A 22368-nucleotide genomic window follows, 5' to 3' on the forward strand; every position below is an offset into this window, starting at 1 on the left:
ACCTTTGCTATTCTTTTGTTATTGCTATTCTTAAGTACCTCTGGGACAAAACTGTGTGGAGTAACCCAGACAGTCCCCAGGGATAAATAATTGACTTGAAGGTACTATTGTGTTTCTACTCTAGGAAAAGCTTGTTTTAAACTTGTTTTAAACTTTGTTGTTATTCAAAAGAAGCAAAGAAAGGAAGATAAACCCCTCATTGAAGAACTGTGATGACTAGAGATATAGATTCGATGATGTTAAGAACAAAGCTATTCAGCACTATAAACCTTGTAATATTACTCAGGCCAATGTAAAACAAGCATGATTATTTCATGTTTTCAATGTCTTTTTCACACAATAATGTGATTTGTTTGATTTGGTCGAACTCAATTAATTATCGCTTATTCAACCAATCACAATTAAGGAAACTGATTATCACTACATTCATGCAACTGGATGCTTTCTTGAGAGCTAAATCTGAGGTAATGTGGAATGAATGTGGTATTTCAGATAAACCAGACATACACAACTGCTTATACTTGCCATGTTTCTCGGGATATATTCTGCAAAGCCATGAGTTGAGCCACAAATCAAAATTAAATTTGATTTAATTGGTATGTAATTAAATGGCAGTCAACATAATCTTCCTCGTGAGTTGATAATTTCTTCCTTCTTCCATTATAAAAATTACATTTCCATGCCAATCTATCAACTTTCAATTTTTTGGAATTATATGCAGTAGAGCTAATGCAGTAGATCTGGATGACAGCAAACAGATAGAGATGTAATAGGTTTACCCTTGCCTCAAACAGATAAGAAAAAGAGTAAATAGAAGTCTGAATACAAACTATCCAGAAGTGGTATTCAGCAGGTTCTGACCAGTTCTGGAGAACCAGTAGTAGAATTTTTGAGTAGTTTGGAGAACCGGTAAATACCAGCTCTGACTGGCCCCGTCCACATCTATTCTCTGCCTCCTGAGTCCCAGCTGATCAGGAGGAAATGAGGATTTTGCAGTAACCTTCCCCTGGAGTGAGGAGGGAATGGAGATTTTACAGTATCCTTCCCCCGACATGCCCACAAGCCACACCCACCAAGCTGCATCCACCAAGCCATACCACACTCACCAAGCCGCGCCCACAGAATCAGTAGCAAAAAAAAAATGAATCCCACCATTGAACCTATCCAATGTGAACAAATGTAACAGTTTTCCCTTGCAATCATGTTACCGTGTTCTGACATCTGTTTTCTCATGATGGCGCTGAAAAGTTAATTCTGGCAGAATTATAGCTGGCATGCTCTTTGTTGGGATCAAAACTCTGTAAGAATAAATTTTGATAAATTCAAGAAAAATGTTTCGGCAAAAGTTTTGTTCACCTTCCAATGATTAATGCCCCTTGCTTTTTCTTCAGTACATTGTAAAAGACAATCCTGTTGAATTCCATTAAAGCTTATTGAAGCAGCGAATTGTCATTCTTTTTTTTGCCCCTAGCTAGAAAACGAACAAAATATGATGCCTTTTACACCTTAATTTCTATTTTTAAATAAAGCACATATTGCATGGTCTTTGCAATCCCTTCTAATATAATTTGCAAACCATTGCAAGAAAGTTGAACTTGAAAATAATAATTCTATCCAGTCTCAGTCCTAGGGTGAACTTCCATCTCACATCCTGTGATGAAAGCTGTTTGATTACAGCATGCATTTATTAACTCCAAAAAAAAAAAATGTTCTGGCAAGTAAAATTTGACTCCTGTATATAATCACAGATAAGACAAGAGCTTTAGGTGCCAAACCATAGCCCAAAATTGGGTTCAGCTTATCTGGGGAAGAGCTTATCCATGGATAGGTTTATCTGCAAGTCTATGTGGTAGATTTTTTCCCCCATGTTTATTTTTTAAGTATCTATATATCCTGTCATGAAAAAGCTAATCCTAAAGATAAGCAAATCCTCAATTTTTTTAAGACCATAATACCGTGAAGAAATGAACCACCCACAGATAAGCCAATTGTGAAAATTAAGATAAAGTATATGGAAATTTAAAGGAAGTTTAAATTTCAACCTATCTGCAGGTGGTGTATTTAACATTATCCCAGCATACAGAATCCGCAACCTGGAGTTTTCTTCCTCATGAAGAAATATAGAAGCTTCATTTGCCAACTTTTTATGTATCAGACATCTGTTAAAAGCAGATTATGATTAACAAAAAAGGACCCTCGCCTTTAACTGACCATAAAGCACATATACCACAGGTGGTATTCAGCCATTCTGACCGGTTCTAGTGAACTGGTAGCAGAAACTTTGAGCAATACAATAATACAATACAATAGTAGAGTTGGAAGGGACCTTGGAGGTCTTCTAGTCCAACCCCCTGCCTAGGCAGGAAACCCTATACCGTTTCAGACAAATAGCTATCCAACATCTTCTTAAAGACTTCCAGTGTTGGGGCATTCACAACTTCTGGAGGCAAGCTGTTCCACTGATTAATTGTTCTCACTGTCAGGAAATTTCTCCTCAGTTCTAAGTTGCTTCTCTCCTTGATTAGTTTCCACCCAATGCTTCTTGTTCTACCCTCAGGTGCCTTGGAGAATAATTTGACTCCCTCTTCTTTGTGGCAACCCCTGAGATATTGGACACTGCTATCATGTCTCCCCTAGTCCTTCTTTCTCTTAAGCTAAACATACCCAGTTCCTGCAACCGTTCTTCATATGTTTTAGTCTCCAGTCCCCTAATGTCTTCTTGTGCCCCACAGTCTCCTTCACAGTCCCCTTGTGTCTTCCTGTTCTTGTCGCAAAAATGCTGGCATTAGACCTTTCAGCAGTTCAGAGAACCGGGCAATTCCACCTCCTACTGGCCGCTCCCCCATCTAGTCGGTACCTCACGAGTCCCAGCTGATGGGAGTCCCAGCTGATAGGCTGGGTCTTCTTTTGATGCCCTGCACAGGAAAACAGAGCTGGAAAGCAGGTTAGTGGGGTTGGGAGGGAATGGGAATTTCAAAGTATCCTTGCCTGGAGTGAGGTGGAAGTGGAGATTTTACAGTATATTTGCCCTGGAGTGGGGTGGAAATGGAGAATTTGCAGTATCCGTTCCCCAGGAGTGGGGAGAGAATGGGAATTTTGTAGTATCCTTCTGCTGCCACACCCACCAAGCCAAGCCCACCAGGCCACGCCCATAGAACCGGTAGTAAAAAAATTTGTATCCCACTCATTGACATACACCATAGGCTTTTGCCAATAATCTCACCAATACACTGGACCCAAGAAAGGTGACATTCTTTCCCTAGGAGATTAGTAAACAAAACACACATGTACACACCACCTCAAATCAAAAGATTACTAAAGAAGAGATGGAAGCAGGAAGTAGGCAAATAATCTCAGGACAAGAAAGCCAAAATATTCTTTTATCTTCATCACTTTGTTCAGGAGAGCTGTGGTGGTGCAGTAATTAGAATGCAGTACTGCAGGCTAACTCACCGCTCACTGTCAAGAGTTCAATTCTGACTGGCTCAAGGTTGATTCATCCTTCCATCCTTCCAAGGTCGGTAAAATGAGTACCCAGATTGTTGAGGGCAATATGTTGACTTTGCAAAGAGAAAAAGCACTATGGCTGTAAAGAGAAAAAGCACTAAGGCTGTAAAGCACTATGAAGTAGTATATAACTTTATGTGTTGTTGCTATTGCTATCTCCCCTTAGCTAGACCAATAGGTTGGGCAGATCTACCTTTGAGCCAACACAGCTCCATTTTAGCTGATGGGTAGATTTGCTAATAGCATTTCAATACAATACAATACAATACAATACAATACAATACAATACAATACAATACAATACAATACAATACAATACAATACAATACAGTACAGTACAATAGCAGAGTTGGAAGGGACCTTGGAGGTCTTCTAGTCCCACCCCCTGCCTAGGCAGGAAACCTTATACCATTTCAGACAAATGGCTATCTAACACCTTCTTAAAGACTTCCAGTGTTGGGGCATTCACAACTTCTGGAGGCAAGCCATTCCAATGATCAACTGTTCTGTCAGAAAATTTCTCCTCAGTTGCTTCTCTCCTTGATTAGTTTCCACCCATTGCTTCTTGTTCTGCCCTCAGGTGCTTTAGAGAATAGTTTGACTTCCTCTTCTTTTTGGCAACCCATGAGATATTGGAACACTGCTATCATGTCTCCCCAGTCCTTCTTTCTATTAAACTAGACATACCCAGTTCCTCATATGTTTTAGCCTCCAGTCCCCTAATCATCTTTGTTGCTCTTCTCTGCACTCTTTCTAGAGTCTCCACATCTTTTTTACATCGTGGCGACCAAAACTGAATGCTGTATTCCAAGTGTGGCCTTACCAAGGCATTATAAAGTGGTATTAACACTTCACATGATCTTGATTCTATCCCTCTGTTAATGCAGCCTAGAACTTAGTTGGCTTTTTTGGCAGCTTCTGCACACTGCTGACTCATATTTGAATGGTTGTCCACTAGTACTCCAAGATCCCTCTCACAATTACTACTATTGAGTAAGGTACCACCTATACTGTACCTTGTGCATTTTATTTTTCTTGCCTAAATGAAGAACCTTACTTTTTTTCACCATTGAATTTCATTTTGTTAGATAGTGCCCAATGTTCAAGTTTGTCAAGATCCTTCTGTATCTTTAGCCTATCTTCTGGAGTGTTGGCTATTCCTGCCAACTTGGTGTCACCTGCAAATTTGATGAGTTCCGCATTTATCCCCTCATCCAAATCTTTGATGAAAATGTTGAAGAGTACTGAGCCTAAAACAGAGCCTTGGGGTACTCCACTGCATACTTCCCTCCATGTAGATGCAGTTCCATTGAGAACTACACGTTGAGTGTGGTTGGTCAGCCAGTTATGAATCCATCTGGTGGTGGATGCTGTCTAACCCACATTTTTCTACTTTATCTAGTAGTAGGTTATGGTCTACTTTATCAAATGCCTTGCTGAAGTCCAAGTAAATTATATTGACGGCATTCCTCTGGTCCACTAATTTTGTCACTTTGTCGAAGAATGCAATAAGATTAGTCTGGCATGATCTGTTTTTGACAAACCCATGTTGGCTTTTGGCTATTACTTTGTTTACTTCTAGGAGTTCCCTAATTTGTTGCTTGATTATCTTTTCCAGAATCTTTCCTGGTATTTAGGTCAGGCTGATAGGTCTGTGGTTTCCTGGATCTATTTTTTTTTCCTTTTTTGAAGATGGGAACCACATCAGCTCTTTTCCAGTCCTCTGGCAGTTCCCCGGTGCTCCAGGATCTCTGAAAGATATAATTCAGTGGTTCTGAGATCTCGTCTGCCAGTTCCTTCAGAACTCTGGGGTGCAATCCATCCGGTCCTGGTGATTTGAACTCCAACTGCCAAATTGCAGTCAGCCAGCAGTCAGCAGAAGTAGCCTGCCGTGCTGCACTCTAACCATGGCTCCTTAAGAAGCTTCTTGGATGAGAAGCAAAATGTCTTCAAGGAAAAACCAAGTCCAGTTGCCTTTTGAAAAAGCACCTTTAAGACCACCATGACCTGGATGACTGAGAAGCTTCCTAGACATTTTCGCTGCAATTTTCTTAGCAGGTTTTCATAAATAGTTTGTGTGGCCTTTTTGCCAGGTCTGAACAGGTTTGATTGGTTCAAGATCAGGGGTGAAATCCTGCCTTTTCGGACTGCTTTGCCTCAACTGGTAGTAAAAATGCTACCGGTTCACCCGAACTGGTAGTAAAATAAAAGAAACTGGTTCGGGCAAACTGGTTTTTCCGACGATCAGCTGTGCTGTGCAATTTATATTAGCTAGAAAGCAAGATTTCCTGCTTTCTAGCTAATAAAAATCACGCAGCACAGCGGATTCCTCCCCTGCTGTTCACTTACTGTACTTTTTTTACACTCTGTGCGTGCCCAGAGGAGGCACATGCGAGTGAAGCAAGCGCACGCTCACATTGCTACTGAACCGGTAGCAAAGGTACCGTATTTTTCAGAGTATAACACACCTTTCAGCCAGGTGAAAATCTGGCTGCGTCTTATACACTGATTACAGTATTTTTGGCCTCCTGAAACCCCCTTTGCAAAAATTGCCGTGCATAACTTTTAGAAGGCTTCCTGGGGGTTGGGAAGGGCAAAACTGAGCAAAAAATGGGCTGGTTTTTTGTTTGCTTTTGCCCCCCCCCAGCCCCCAGGAGCACTCTACAAGCCTCCTAAAGGCTATACATGCCCCCCCCTTTTTTTTTTTTACAAAATACGGGTCCATTTTTGCAAAAAATGTGCTGTTTTTGAGAGGTCTGCAGACTACAAAAACTTTCTTTTTTAATTTGCCTCTTCAAAATCTTGGTGCATCTTATACTCCAAAAAATACAGTAAGTGGATTTCACCCCTGCTCAAGATCATTAGCCTGGCTGTTTTGTGCCTAAAATGGGATTCATAATCTCTCAGTTTTTAACCTGGTGCTTTAATCATGACATCAGTATGGCTCTGTTACTTGAGGAATACTCAATTATTAAATTCTGTGCCCCTTACAGAGGGGAGTGTGTAGAAAATCAAGTCATTCTTCGATATTTTATTACAACTGATTAGAGACAAACTCCCTAGAGTTTTCCTGAGTCTTAAAATAACATTTTCAACTACAAATTAACAGCTTTTCCCCCCCACTCCGTATAAAGCAGTTTCAGACTGCAGCACATGTTTGCACAACTGTGGACACAGGCTCTCTAAAATGTATACATTAAAGAACATCGGACAATTATTTATATCCTAAACACACTGCAGTGCAACCACAGTGCTGGTGGCATTGATGTATTTTCTTAGACAGGGAACACATGGAGCCATCAATCCAGTGATTTATGCTTGATGTATAAAAAGAAAATCCCAGAGCCTAGCAATCCAGTTGATCTCATCCAAGCAAGGCTATCCATTTTTGTTGATATTGTCATTGTTGTTGTTTGTTTGTTATGATTTACTTTATTCATTAAACATGAAACTCAGTCAACTGAACATTCAAAAATGCATCACAAATACTATTAACTGGTGCTAATGGTTGGTACGGGTTGCTGCCAGCATCCTAGGTATCAATCAAGTACCTTCTTAATATGTATGATGTTCCCAGTTTTTTTATTTTATTTATTATTATTATCTCTTTTATTCACTAAACATGAAACTCAGTCAACTGAACATTTAAAAATGTGTCACAAATGCCATTGACTGGTGCTAATGGTTGACACATGTTGCTGTCAGCAGCAATGATGATGATGATGATGATGATGATGATGATGATGATGATGATGATGATGATTTTAAAAACAACACAATTAGTAGCATTATTAAAACAGTCTATACAATCGTTTATTTGACTGTTTCTTATTTTTTAAAAAGTGCACCAGTGCTTTATATCTATGGAGATTCTCAGTCATCTAGACCATGATTGTCCCAAAGGTGTTTTTTCAAGAGACAACTAGACTTTTAGTGTTTTTTTCTTGGAGGATGTTTTACTTCTCATCCAAGAAGCTTCAGAGCTGAAGAAGCTTCTTGGATGAGAAGCAACATGTCTTCCAAGAAAAAAACCAGCAAGTCTAGTTGCCTCTTGAAAAAACACCTTTTGTACACCAGTGCCTTAGTGAAGCATCTGGGACTTAGTCAGGGTTTGTTTTCTCCCATTCGAATCCTGACCACGTTTGGAGATCAATTCAGGACATCTCCAAGGCATCTCTAGTTTGGCCCAATGTAGTGATACATAATTGGGTGTCCTTGATATATAGGTGACACCGTATCTAAGCAATGGTTGTTGTCTCCCAAAAACTGCATTAAACAACAAAAGGAAGAGGACTGAATCCTGAGGAACTCTACAACAAATCTCCCAAGGGCTTGGCACACTGAAGTAGGAGTGAAACCACTGAAGAATGTTGCCCTCAACTCCCACCTGCTGCAGTTGGCCAAGGAAAATAAACCACATTTTAAAAAGATATCAGTCCATGCATTGTAGAAAATAATGTATAAAATACATTTTACGCTTGAAAACTGTATAATCGCATATACGCTTTAGGAGAACTAAACACAGGCATGTGTATGTTAACTGAAGAGGACATGACAACGTGTATAAATATTTGTGCAAAACTTTTTTCCATCCAGAAGCTGCAGCAGTGGCTAAAATATTACTTTTGGCTAATGTAAGCTTGTCATTGCTGCCTAAGACCAGAATGGATAGGCAACTGCTGCTGGAAAGCAGAAGATATGGCCTGCTCACCTTCAATGTGACTTCAGAATTTGTTCTACTTCTAAAATACACTTATGTCAACTTGAGTACTTTGTCTCTTGGGCTAAAGTGTTGGTTGTAGGCTAATATTAGCAATTAAATGGCTACTTTGCAAAAGAAAAACTGACTCTTCAATTGAGCCAATGTTTAAATCAGTTCTTGTACTTTTTAGACCTTCCCTTTGCCCAGAGTGTTAAAATATGAAAACATGATTTTTTCATGTTCCTTCTCGTCGACCCTGCTATCACCTGGTATTGCAATGTCTATGATTGTAACCTTATTTTTCTCAACCAGTGTGATGTCTGGTGTGTTATGCGCCAGCATTTTGTCCATTTGTATATGAAAATCCCATAGGATCTTGACCGTCTGATTTTCGGTGACTTTTTCAGGCTTATGTTCCCACCAGTTTGTTGTTGTTTTAATATTATAATTTTTGCACAAATTCCAGTGGATCACTTGTGCTACTGAATTGTGCCGCAATTTATAATCAGTCTGCACGGTTTTTTTTACAGCAGCTGAGTATGTGGTCAACAGTTTCATCAACTTCTTTGCAGAGTCTGCATTTGGCATCATCAGAGGATTTTTCGATTTTGGCCTTAATGGCATTTGTTCGGATAGCTTGTTCTTGCGCAGCCAGGATTAGTGACTCTGTTTCTTTCTTTAATGTACCTGCTGTTAACCATAACCAAGTTTTTTCACTGTCCACTTTATCTTTTATTTTTTCCAGAAATTGACCATGCAATGCTTTGTTCTGCCAACTCTCCATTCTTGATTTTATCACATCTTTTCTGCATTCTTGTTTCGTCTGTTGGGCATCACTATTATTATTATTATTATTATTATTATTATTATTATTATTATTATTATTATTATTATTATTATTATTGCATCAACAGAATTGTATCACAGCGGCCAGTTGTTTCACCGGATTTGGCATTAATTACTAGTCAGGCCCCACCCAGGGGCCTAGGACGTCATAACGTATTTTCGTAATATGTGTGCCGATCCAAGCAGTGCGGCCTTTTGCATTTGACTGATGGTGATTTTGTCAATTTTTAACTGTTTTAAATGTAATTCCAGTAATTCCTGGAATAGCACCCAGTGTGCCGATTACCACTGGAATTACCACTGCTGGTTTGTGCCATAATCGTTGGATTTCAATTTTTAAGTCCTGGTATTTCGCGATTTTTTCATATTCCTTCTCGGGAACCTGCTATCACCTGGTATTGCGATGTCTATGATTGTGACCTTATTTTTCTCAACCAGTGTGATGTCTGGTGTATTATGCCCAGTATTTTATCCGTTTGTATGCGAAAATCCCACAAGATCTTGACCATCTGACCCTCGACGACTTTTTCAGGCTTATGTTCCCACCAGTTTGTTGCTCTTTTAATATTATAATTTTTGCACAAATTCCAGTGGATCATTTGTGCCACTGAATTGTGCCGCATTTTATAGTCAGTCTGCGCGATTTTTTTACAGCAGCTGAGTATGTGGTCAACAGTTTCATCAGCTTCTTTGCAGAGTCTGCATTTGGCATCATCAGAGGATTTTTCGATTTTGGCCTTAATGGCATTTGTGCGGATAGCTTGTTCTTGCGCAGCCAGGATTAGTGACTCTGTTTCTCTCTTTAATGTACCTGTTGTTAACCATAACCAAGTTTTTTTACTGTCCACTTTATCTTTTATTTTTTCCAGAAATTGACCGTGTAATGCTTTGTCTGCCAACTCTCCATTCTTGATTTTATCACATCTTTTCTGTATTCTTGTTTCATCTGTTGGGCCTTCAATAGATTTTTGTTCTTTACTTCGATTAATAGATGTTCTTGACTTTCTTTTAAATAATCAGCCAGTGCATGTTTTTCTTCTTCAACTATTTGCTTCACTTGTAATAATCCTCTGCCACCTGATTTTCGGGGCAGGTATAGTCTATCAGTGTCACCGCGTGGATGTAAACTGTAGTGCATTGTCATTAGTTTCCTGGTTTTTCAGTCCAAAATGTCCAAATCAGCTTGTGTCCAGTTAACTATACCAGCTGTGTATCTTATAACTGGTATTGCCCAGGTATTTATGGCCTTGATTGTATTTCCACCATTTAATTTAGATTTCAAAATTTTCCTGTTGGTGTACTCTGTTGGTGTACTCTCTGTTGGTGTACTCTCTCCTGACAATAGTTTTTACTTCTCCATGTTTGATGTTATCCAACTGCAAAATGCCTAAGTATTTGTAGGCTTCATTTTTGTTGCATTTAATTAGTTGGCCATTGGGCATTTCAATTCCCTCACATGTAGTGATTTTGCCCCTTTTTATGGATACATTGGCGCATTTTTCCATGCCAAACTGCATTGAAATATCGGTGCTGAATACTCGGACTGTGTTTGTCAGTGATTGGATTTCTATTTCTGACTTTCCATAGAGTTTCAAATCATCCATATATAATAAATGTGAATTTTTTTCAGCTTCTTTGGCTGTTTGGTAGCCTAATTTCATTTTTTTAAGATTACTGATAGTGGGATCATCACAATGATGAAGAGAAGAGGTGAAAGTGAATCACCCTGGAAAATTCCTCACTTGATATTAACCATTCTGTAGTTTTCATTCCCTACTGCCAACTCAGTTCTCCATTGTTTCATCGCCTTTTCAGTGAAGGATGTAATATTTTTACTAATGCCAGTTGTTTCTAAGCATTTTATGATCCAACTATGTGGCAATGAGTCGAATGCTTTTTTATAATCAATCCAGACCATATTCAAGTTCATTTTTCTTTTCTTACAATTTTCTAATATCATTTTATCAATTAGGAGCTGATCTTTTGTGCCCCTATGCCTTCTTTTGTTGCCTTTTTGCTCTACTGGCAAGATGTTGTTTGTTTCCAAATAATCCATAATATTATCTGCATTAATGCCTGTGAGTAATTTAAAGGTTGTTGGCAAGCATGTTATTGGTCTGTAGTTTTCAGGTATTGTTCCTTTAGTTGCATCTTTCTGAATCAAGTATGTTTTTCCAGTTGTCAACCATTCATCAATTTGACCATTTTGTAAAATTTCATTCAGTTGCCTGGCCAACACTGCATGTAAACTGGTCAGATATTTGAGCCAGAAACCATGTAATTGGTCATTTCCAGGTGATGTCCAATTCTTTACTTTTTTTACTCGATTTTTGACCATCTCAGTTGTTATTTCTAATACTTGCATTTGTTTATTACCAATGCTTTCCTCAAAGTCATGTATCCACTTTGCTTCCTTATGCATTTTCCCACAATTCTTTCCAGAATTCAGCTGTGGCCTGCTTTTCTGGTTTTTCACTTTTGGTGTCACCATTCACATTAAGACTTTGATAAAAATGCCGTTGGTCTGATCGAAATTGCTGATTTTGTTTATACTGGATGATTCGCGCCTCATATCTTTCAATTTTCCTAGCTGTTGCTGTTATCTGCTGTTTTACAATCTCTACAGCTTCATTGATGTTTCTTGTATCCAATCTATACCTTCTGATTAGCTGATCTATAATTTTGTTGTTTTTAAGCCATTGCTCACACATGTTCTTCAAGTTGCTAGCATCTGCCGTTAATTTTTTGACTTTTTGTTCTAATCGGATTTTCCACTTTGGCTTTGATGCTTTTTCCATTGTGTGATTAGGTACTTTGATTTTAATGCCTAGTTCATTAGTGACTATTACAGCTGCACTGTACATTAACTGGTTCGTTTCCAAGATGGATCCCGGTTCAATTGTTGAAAGCACTGCATTAACCATTTTCATTATAGGACCCAAAATTTTCTTAGGGACAGTTTTTAATGATGGTAAACGTTGCCTTTCCTCCCTAGCCAGAAAATGCTCCATGATCTTGTCCTTCAGTTCATTTTGTTTTTGAGTTGGTTCATCAGTTGGTTCAATGGTAACTAGTTCTGGTGGTAGTGTTGTTATTTCCTCTCCGGCAGCTTCCTCTGGGAGTTCTCCTATGATTTCTTTAGTTGTGTCATGAGTATCAGTTATTTCCTCTTGTGATGTTGTTGTTGTTGTTTTGCAATTTGCCTGAATTTCCTCAAGTTCAACTTCGCTAAACACTTTATTCCATATAATAAATCGCCTTTGATCTGCTAGTCGTTGTTCACTAACATTTGAATCTGGATATTGTTGTTTCCATAAATCATACATTCGCTTTAAATAACCTCTTTTTTTTGGCTCTGAGTTGTAGTAAAAGGCCATTATGGCACAATTTTCATCTGCACTATATTTCTGTTGTTTTGTTGGCTGGTCCACTTGTAGCCCACTTGTCGACGGATGCCCAGGGACCTCAACATCCGCCGTGGCCCTTGTTAACCCGCGCGACGACCGATGCATTATTATTATTATTATTATTATTATCATTATTATTATTATTATTATTATTATTATTATTATTATTATTATTAAAATGAATGCATTTTCACCGTGGCACCAATTTAGTAATTGGTCACCTGCAATAGAAAGATTTTACACTTAGCTCTCAAATAGCCAGATAACTTATGGACCATTGTCAAAAACAAGCTGAACTCTCGATCTGATGCCATTGGGTGTTTATGGAATTATAATTGGAAGTAAACATTTCTCTACCAAATGACACTGGGGCACAGCTCATAATTGATTTTTGCTGTTGAAAAAAAATGTTAATTTCTACACAAATTCAGGCAATTACATAGATTTTCTCAAAATACCAGAGTGAGAATGGAAGATGGCCTGCATGCCCCCATCACACCACACCCCAAATGTGATAGTTTTCTTAACAACGTCATTCTGTTGAATTCAGCTGGAGTAAAAGCATATGCTGCTTTTGTGCATCCAGAGAAAGTTATGGGTTATATTGAATGGTTTGGCTCATTGTATCAGAAAATTCTGGCTAACATCTGGCTGGTTTCTAGAAAATGATTTAAACAAGGCAAACTTAGAGGGGATCCTTTTTTTTACAGCTTTATCTAAACCTTTTCAATCTTTGAAATGTTCTGTCTCCAACCAACTATTCAAGCTGCTGCATGATTATTTCTGGCATCGTTTGGATATCTCTGCTTTCAGTTCTCTTCTGAACCAAGCCCCGAGAAGTTTTCAGCACCAGCCAGCTGAAATTCCCAACTGCTGTCGCAAGTTTACTTAATGCTAATTGCAAACCAAGAAATGGATCCGATATCCCTTTGAGCAATTTTTCTCTTTCAAGTAGGCTCCCCAATAATTAAATGTTCTTATTGATTACTTGATTGATCAATTCAATTTATATAGCCTTTATATTAGTCTAGGTCGCTTAAAATAAAAAAACATACACAAAATACAGAATAAAAAAAGCTAATTAAAACAAAACGCATAGTAGGGCATAATCTAACCAATCATCCACATAACCAAGAGATGGGCTCTATCCCATGCTCAGGGCCCCAGACTCTGGCATAAAGCAATTTTTAAAAAGTCCTTCTAGAAGGCCAATGGGAATGGGACCAATCTAATCTCAGGAGGGTGATACCCTGGCAGAAAAGGTACCACCCTTTAGAAGATCATTTTGAGTCCTGCCAGCCAACCTTCTCTACCCAATGGAGCATGCCTTACCTGCCAGATAAGGCAGAAACAATTGAGGAGGGAAGGTCCTATAAGTAACTCAATCCTAAACCATAAACGGTATATATGAATAATTGGAGCTTCCCAACTGTAGCAATGATAACATTTTGGGTTTGCACCAAAATGTTTACATTCAATTTTATTTTAATTTAACATTCCTTCAATTTTATGTGCAGTACTTTCCATTACATTTCTACTCTTTATGTTTGGATTTTTTTCAATAGATTTGCATTTCAACGTATTTGTACTTTCTTTTGCATGTGTATGTGGTTTATCCTAATGTATACATTTGGATATGTCTTTTTTCAAATCCAAACCCAAACCCAAATCCAAATCCAAATCTAAATCTGTTATATGAATATATTGCAACATTTTAAGAGTGTCTTCTCACCTAATGCATATATCTGAGGATATACTGAAAGAGAAATGCAATTAGTTCATGGAATATGAGGAAGAAACAGGAAGGGAAAGTACCAAGCTGGATGTTTTGGGAGAACAAGTATGGACCGCAGTATCATATCCATTAGAATTAGATTTAATAGCTATCCAGGAAACATCTGCTAATGAGTGATTGAAATGCAGAAGTTGATGAAATGGAAAAAATGACAAGATTTCAGTTTGGTAAACACAGTAGTGTAGGGAGTAGGTTACTAACATTTTGTGAAAAGAATTCTTGGTTACCTGCCAACACTAGCTTCAGGCAACATGTACAAACATGGTCATCACTGAGTGGTCAACATCAGAATCAAATCAAATTGACCATGTGAGAGGGAACAGAACCCAGTGAAATGCAATCCAGTCAACGAGGACACTTCCAGGAAGACTATAAAATAGATCATGGTGTCAAATACGGAGGTTATAGTTAGAAAACCAAAGCGTAGTTTGCCAAAGATTGGATCACAAGGATTATCTAGTTTGGTGTTTCTCAGCTACAACAACTTTAAGCTGCATGGACTTCAACTTTCAGAATTCTCCAGCCAGCAGGCTAAATCATTCCTAGGATATGACTGTTCATCCTCTTCTTAAATACCTCCAGAGATGTATAACCCAGAACTTCCAGAGATAGGTTGCTCCATTGCTATATAATTTTTATTGCCAAGAAATGTTTCCTTAAATTTAAACAAGATCTAGGTAGCTGCAACCTATACAGAAGGATCTTGACAGACTTGAACATTGGGCACTATCTAACAAAATGAAATTCAATGGTGAAAAAAGTAAGGTTCTACATTTAGGCAACAAAAACAAAATATACAGGTACAGTATATGTGGTACCTCGCTCAATAGTAGTAACTGTGAGAGGGATCTTGGAGTCATAGTGGACAACCATTTAAATATGAGCCAGCAGTGTGCAGCAGCTGCCAAAAAGCCAACACAGTTCTAGGCTGCATAAACAGAGGGATAGAATCAAGATAATGTGAAGTGTTAATGCCATTTTATAATGCCTTGGTAAGGCCACACTTTGAATACTGCATTCAGTTTTGGTCACCATGATGTAAAAAGGATGTGGAGACTCTGGAAAGAGTGCAGAGAAGAGCAAAGAAGATGATTAGGGAACTGAAGGCTAAAACATATGAAGAACGGTTGCAGGAACTGGGTATGTCTAGTTTAATGAAAAGAAGGACTAGGGGAGACATGATAGCAGTGTTCCAATATCTCAGGGGTTGCCACAAAGAAGAGGGAGGCAAGCTATTCTCCAAAGCACCTTAGGGTAGGACAAGAAGCAATGGGTGGAAACTAAGCAAGGAGAGAAGCAATTTAGAACTGGGGAGAAATTTCCCGTCAGTTAGAACAATTAATCAGCTGAACAGCTTGCCTCCAGAAGTTGTGAGTGCTCCAACACTGGAAGTTTTTAAGAAGACATTGGATAACCATCTGTCTGAAATGGTGTAGGGTATTCTGCTTAAGCAGGGGGTTGAACTAGAAGACCTCCAAGGTCCCTTCCAACTCTGTTATTCTATTCTATTCTATTCTATTTCTGATTCTGGTTTCTATAGCCAGGGAAAGTAGATCCTGACATAGTCTTTCTTGAAACTTTATTTTATGTAACGGCACATAGTCATCATCTCTTTGCTAAATCTTTTCCCTCTTCATTTTGAACATTCCAAGCTCCTTTAATCTGTCCTTGGACTTAATTTTACACAAAATGAAAGCTTATGAGAGCTGACAAAAGAGATATGGTTAAAACTAGGCTAGAAAGAAAACCACCACCATTTCAGAGGAGTGTATCTAAAGTAGCCTTCAGAACAAGCTATCAGAAACACTTAGCAGAAGAAAGAAACATGGCGATTGAAGGCTTTCAACATGAAGCAAGGAGTCTCGGAATGTACGTCAACAAATTGAGGGAAAAGTCACAAAAAAGGGAAACGAGAGATATTTTTTAATAAGATCATAGAAATCACGTCAACTAGTTTGAGCTGTGTTTCCTTTTCTTTGTCTTATCTCAAGTCTTTGATTTTTTTGGCTTAGCATATCCTGCTCCTTTTCTGCGGTCTGCTCAGTGTTGCTTTTCCCAAAAGGAAATACGTCGATGGCTGTGTCTACAAGCATGTCAGAGAAATCGTAGGATTATTATTACAGCTAAGGTCAGAAGATTCAAGAATAATCATAGACGTGGTCTAAGGGAGGCCACAGAAGTTAAAGGAAGAGGTAATGAGTGAGGTGGTGGCATTGTCCTAGCTGCTTCCCATTCCACCAGTCTCCGAAGAAAGCCTGACATTAATTAGATATTGAGCCAGGCTGATGCTGGCTGCAGATCCAGTTATAGTAACCTGCCTGTCAGTAGATCCTTCCACTGGATTGGCAATTTTGATCTGCGCCCCAGACATCTGGCGAATCTCATTGATCTTGGCGCCTTGACGCCCAATGATACAACCAATCAGATCATTTGGAATGGTGAGTTCATGAGAAGTAGTCTGAGCTGATGCATCCAAACCTGCCCAATAGCCTTTCACATCTGGAGAGCTGGATTCAACGCCACTGAATCCAGTGTTGCCATGAGACATTGGAAAGTGTGACTGTTGCATTGCCAACTGATGCAGCTTGGTCAGATCTGGCTGTGGAATGGCATACTGTCCTTGAATGGTATAGGCCTCTTGAGGTGGTCCCTCCAGGTCAGAGTTGAGGCACATTGATGGGGCGGTGTGGGGGTAGCTTGCACTGCCGCTGCTGTACCTGTCCTGACCGCCTGCAAAGATGACAGGAGAACTGGATGGCTTGGGTCGATAGGGGATGGTGACACCCTTTGGGGGAGACTCCAGCATGACCACACAGATCTGTTTGACACACTCGATGATGGACTGGGGAATCCCAGCAATGGTGATCGCTCTTTCGGTAGAGTTGGGTAACATGTCTCCTGCCACTTGGACCTGCGCCCCTGTGCTCTCTCTTATCTCTTTGATTTTGCAGCCTCCTTTCCCAATAAGAGAACCACATTGGCTGGCAGGTACCACGAGTCTCAAAGTAACAGGGGGCCTGCTAGAAGCTGTACTATTAGTCATTGAGCTGCTGATGTCCTCTTCCAGTTTATCAATAATCATAGCAAAAGCTTTGAAGATGGCATTAGTGGGTCCAGCAAGAGTGATAATCCGTTCTGGGCAGTTCCCTTCTGAGATGTTAATCCGTGCACCACTCTCTTCACGCATCTTCTTTACAGACTCTCCTTTCTTTCCAATGATGGAAATACCCGTTTCTGCCGTTCATCCCCATGATCCATCTGTGTAGTTTTTGAGCAGTCAGCAATTCCAGGTTTTAACTAGTTTGTAAATTTTCAGTTCTACATGCTTTTCCCATCCATTCATGATTTTTTTTAATTGCAGCATTTTAATTCCTTTTCTCTGTTCAACTGTTAAAATGCTGATTCATATTTTAGTTTAAGCTTCTTCCCCTTTCTTGGCTCATGAAGTTTTTCTGTTATGTCATGAAATGTAAGAGTGGAATTAATACATTTCAGTTTAGTTCTGTAATGTCAGAAATTTTTCAAAAAAATAAAAAGATGGACTGGAGTTTTTTTCCTTGTAAAAAAAAGAAAAAAAAAAAAAAGAAGTTAAAGGAAGAGGTAAATGCCATATAAAGCCCTTTGCAATTAGAATAATAGAATAACAGTAGGATAAGATCATTTGGAGAAATAACAACCTATTCAGGAGTAAAGGTAAAGGCAAAGGTTCCCCTCACACATATGTGCTATTCATTCCTGACTCTAGGGGGCAGTGCTCATCTCAGTTTCAAAGCCAAAGAGGCAGCACTGTCCAGAGATGTCTCCATGGTCATGTGGCCGGCATGACTAAACATCGAAGGTGCCCAGAACACTGTTACATTCCCCCCAAAGATGGTTCCTATTTTTCTACTTGCATTTTTTACACGCTTTCGAACTGCTAGGTTGGCAGAAGCTGGGACAAATAACGGGAGCTCACTCTGTTACATGGCGCTAGCGATTCGAACTGCTGACCTTTCTGATCGACAAGCTCAGCGTCTTAGCCATTGAACAACCTCATTCCTATTCAGGAGTGAACTTTGCTAAGGGATTGCAAGTGAAACTATACAAGAGGGTGCAACAACTATCTGTTAGGATAAATTTTGTTTGCCTTATTCACTCTCAGCTGTCTACATCCTTTCAATCAGGAAATGTCCAACCTTGGCAACTTTAAGACCTGTGGACTTTAACTCCCAGAATTCCCCGACCAACTTCTGGAGTTGAGAACATTTTATTTTTAAAAATAATTTAAATTGAAACAATTTAAACAAATTTTAAATATATCCATTTGTTGAAGGTACTGTATTTTTCGGAGTATAAGACGCACCATGATTTTGAAGAGGTAAATTTTTTAAAAGAAGTTTTTGCACTCTGCAGACCTCCCAAACCCTCTGCATGCCTCATTTTTTGCCAAAAAAAGGGGGGGGCATGCAGAGCTTTGGGGAGACTTGTAGAGTACTCCTGGGGGCTGGGGGGCAAAATGGTCCGTTTTTTGCTCTTTTTTGCCCTCCTCAGCCCTCAGGAGCACTTTGCAAGCCTCCCAAACCCTCTGCACATCCATTTTTGCAAAGGGGGTGGGGTTTTGTTAGCCCAAAAATGTGGTATTCAGTCTATAAGACGCACCCAGATTTTCACCCTCTTTTTTGAGGGAAAAAGATGAGTTTTATACTCCAAAAAAATACAGGATTTCACTCTCAGATTATGGGTTTGTAATGCATCTTATTTCTACATATATCTCTCTAGAATATGTTTATCCTAAAGCATGCATAGCAGTATCATACAATTTTAAGAGGTGCAAAATTCAGTTAGCATCTGCACCCGGTCCCTATGTGAATTGAAAGGAAGCGAAGTGGGCTCAGTGCCCCCTTTCTGAAAGGGATATTGTGTTCATGTTCGAAATATTTGATTGAAATGTCAGGCTTGGCTTTTAAAAAGTAATCTTTCTCCATTCCTACTCCGGAAAAGGGCAATCAATAGGTGAAAAGTTCACTCTAGCTCAAAGCAATCAAGCCATGTGCATTAAAGATTCTGTTAATTTTATTTCTAAAGAAATTCTAAAACATTATTTCTGGGAAGGAAGGAATGAGCCATAACTTGTACGGAATCTATTCATATTGGCGGATGCCATACAGTTAGTTACAATATCTCTACTGTACTCACAACTAAAGGTTCGACCTACTTAAGGCAGAAAAAACTTTTCAATTAATTTTTGTTTTAATCTCCCTTGCCACAGTGTTATTGTTTGGGTGGGCTTATTTTACTTTTGTTGCTAATTTTATAGCATTAGACCGGGGTGCCAAACCCATGTCATCACAGCATGATGATGTATCGTGACTTTTTTTGCCTTCGCTAAACTGGGCGTGGGTGTGGCCAGTGCGTGATGCATCTGGCCTGCGGGCCGCGATTTTGACACCCCTGCATTAGACTCTGAAGAACAGAAAAATCCTATGAGATAAATTGTTTGTGGTTTGAACTTGTGTTCTTCAATTTTAATCCAACACTTAACCTGTACTGGATCTCAAATTTGCAAATATCAGATCTGCACCATTTATAACTGTGAAAGGGATCTTGGAGTCCTAGTGGACAACCATTTAAATATGAGCCATGGAATGGAAGGATGAGTCAACCTTGAGCCGGTTAGATTTGAACTGCCAAACTGCAACTAGCAGTCAGCTGAGGTAGCCTGTGGTACTGCACTCTAACCACTGTGCTACCTCAGCTCTGTCCCCTTCTCTACCCCCCCCTCACCCAATTTTCTCCCACCATTTTGAGCAACTGCCTACCTCTTCTAAATACTAAGAGCTTAGAGATTGACTCACAGCAATAACAAGCAGTCTTCCATCCAAAAAGACTACAGGTGCAACACTAGTAAATTTTAACAGATTGCCTTCATACCCTGAGCCAATATGTCCCGTGCAGTTCTCTGTGGGCACAGAATACGTGTGAAATAGTATCAGGGGTGAAATTAGCCTTGGTAGTGGATATAAATCACAGCTTTTATAACTGGGATTCTTTTGCACTCACTCCACTCTGTAAATTCTTGCTTTTAAAGAGAGAGTCAAATTCCCAATGGAAGAAGAAAACCAATTACTTAATGCTTTCTAAAAGAAACTCACACAGAAGGTGGGAGGAAACTGTCATTTAAAGCTTTAATTTATAGATGTTCAATCCAAAATATTAGCTGGATTTTGCCTCTGAACATATGTAACCTATTAAGAGAGAAGAGTTTCAGACTTTGGCTTGCAACATTCGTCTCTCCCGGACAGGAAACGGAAACCAACATTTTTACTTATGCAATTGGCTATAAGATTTTTATGAGCTATCTTGATCTATTTAATAAATGGTGAGACTTTCACCCAAGGAAGAAGTCAATATTAAATGTTTCATGTCTTCTTATAGAAGAATAGATTTGCAAAATAGATACGTTGCACCAAAACATTCACTTTGGTATCCTACGGCCGAAAGAAAAGGCAGCAGGTTTAAGTGATGAGAATGCATATAGGAAGAAGCCTTGTTGACACAATATTTTAACAACTATATACTGAATATTGACTTTTCACTCTTAGCATGTTGACCTAACACCATTTAATGGGGTATCATTTCAGGGCAATGATTAATGGATACCCAATCTAATAGTTGGGTTTCCTATCAATTAATAGTAAATAATCCAACCACTGATGACTATCCTAGAGTAAGAGTTTGTACCTGAATTTAATACCTACTAGCTGATAACCAAGTATTGCCTGGGTATTTATTTATAGGGCAAAAATGTCTGGACCAAATGTAATTTCTAATGTTGAATTTTCCCCCTTACCAGAGGAAGCCCCCTTGTGGAGTACTGTGAAGCCATTACCATAGCAACTCCACTGCACTGTACAGTAGAAGCCATTTTACGGCAGTATAGTAGAAGCTATTTTAAGGCACAACAGGCTGTATTTTAACAGAACTCCCCCCCCCCACAAGGGGTGTTAGGGGTGTCTTACCTCCACAGTGGGGAGGCCGTGGCTCAGTGGCTAAGATGCTGAGCTTGTCGATCAGAAGGTTGGCAGTTCAGCGGTGTGGCAGAACCTGTGGTGAAGTTAAAGGAACTTGCCTAGAATCTCTACATAGCCATTAGGGGACCAAGTCCCTCCTCCCTTGAATTTTGTTGACTCTTATTTATCTCCTGAATGGGACATGGTGGCTCAGTGGCTAAGATGCTGAGCTTGTCAATCAGAAAGGTTGGCAGTTCGGTGGTTCAAATCCCTAGCGCTGCATAATGGAATGAGCTCCCGTTACTTGCCCCAGCTTCTGCCAAACTAGCAGTTTGAAAGCATATAAAAATGCAAGTAGAAAAATACTTGGTGGGAAGGTAACAGCATTCCATGTGCCTTCAGTGTTTAGTCATGTCGCCCACATGATCACGGAGACATCTTTGGACAGCGCTGGCTCTTCAGCTTTGAAATGGAGATGAGCACCACCCCCTAGAGTTGGGAATGACTAGCACATATGTGCGAGGAGAACCTTTATCTATTATCTCCTAGCAGGTGCTACCTGTTAGTTAAAAATATATGCAGGAGAGCATAGGCTTGAATAGCAATAGATCACTTTAATTGGATCTTCATGTGTGAATCTGATCTTTTGCATCTAACAGGAGCTCAGCATTAGATCACTGTCCCTATCATGTCATCTCCAGGCTCAACCCTGAGATATCCTAGATTGTCCACAGTGTTATGACAGGACAAGAAAGCTACCAAAACTTCCAAGGTTGATAACTAACAAAAGTTCTAGGCTGGCTTAACAGTAGGCTGGGAATATGAGGGAGACAATATCACGAGGACCTGTCCCTCAGAAATGGTTAGAGAGATATCTTCATGCCACAAGAAGCAGAGCATGAGGTTCATGGGGGTAAAGTAGCACTGGGGACATCAATGAAGAACTCTTGTTGAGCACAATTGTCTGGAGGAAGGAACACCTATGTGCACACAAAAGCTTTCGCATAAGTGGGAGCCCAGGAAGGTACTGCCTGACTACGACTGCTGGTTATAGTTCATTTCTAGATTTAATAATCACGGCAGTCACAGAATACCTTTCCTGCAGGGTGGAGTGAGTGAATA

The 22368-nt window shown here is 39.5% G+C and overlaps 1 protein-coding gene across 2 annotated transcripts; it reads right to left on the reverse strand.

Moving 5' to 3' along the window:
- Positions 1-16447: 16447 nt before the first annotated feature.
- On the reverse strand, positions 16448-17476 carry LOC309388356 (poly(rC)-binding protein 2-like). Of its 2 annotated transcripts, XM_081945586.1 has the most exons (2): positions 16778-17476; positions 16448-16735 (listed from the first exon to the last, which is right to left on the reverse strand). In XM_081945586.1, the coding sequence occupies exons 1-2, from the start codon at positions 17442-17444 to the stop codon at positions 16476-16478; spliced, it is 927 nt and encodes a 308-aa protein (XP_081801712.1). In that variant the 5' UTR covers positions 17445-17476; the 3' UTR covers positions 16448-16475. The 2 variants fall into 2 exon arrangements, with proteins under 2 accessions (XP_081801712.1, XP_081801711.1); XM_081945585.1 differs by having other exon boundaries at positions 16448-17476.
- Between the last annotated feature and the right edge of the window lie 4892 nt (positions 17477-22368).

The sequence above is a fragment of the Natrix helvetica genome (assembly GCF_964273705.1).
Source record: "Natrix helvetica genome assembly, chromosome: 2".
Classification (NCBI taxonomy): Eukaryota; Metazoa; Chordata; class Lepidosauria; order Squamata; family Natricidae; genus Natrix; species Natrix helvetica.

What these genes read in the sequence shown, in the direction of transcription:
- LOC309388356 (XM_081945585.1), bottom strand. Translation starts at nt 17,444, where the DNA reads ATGCGTGAAGAGAGTGGTGCACGGATTAACATCTCAGAAGGGAACTGC.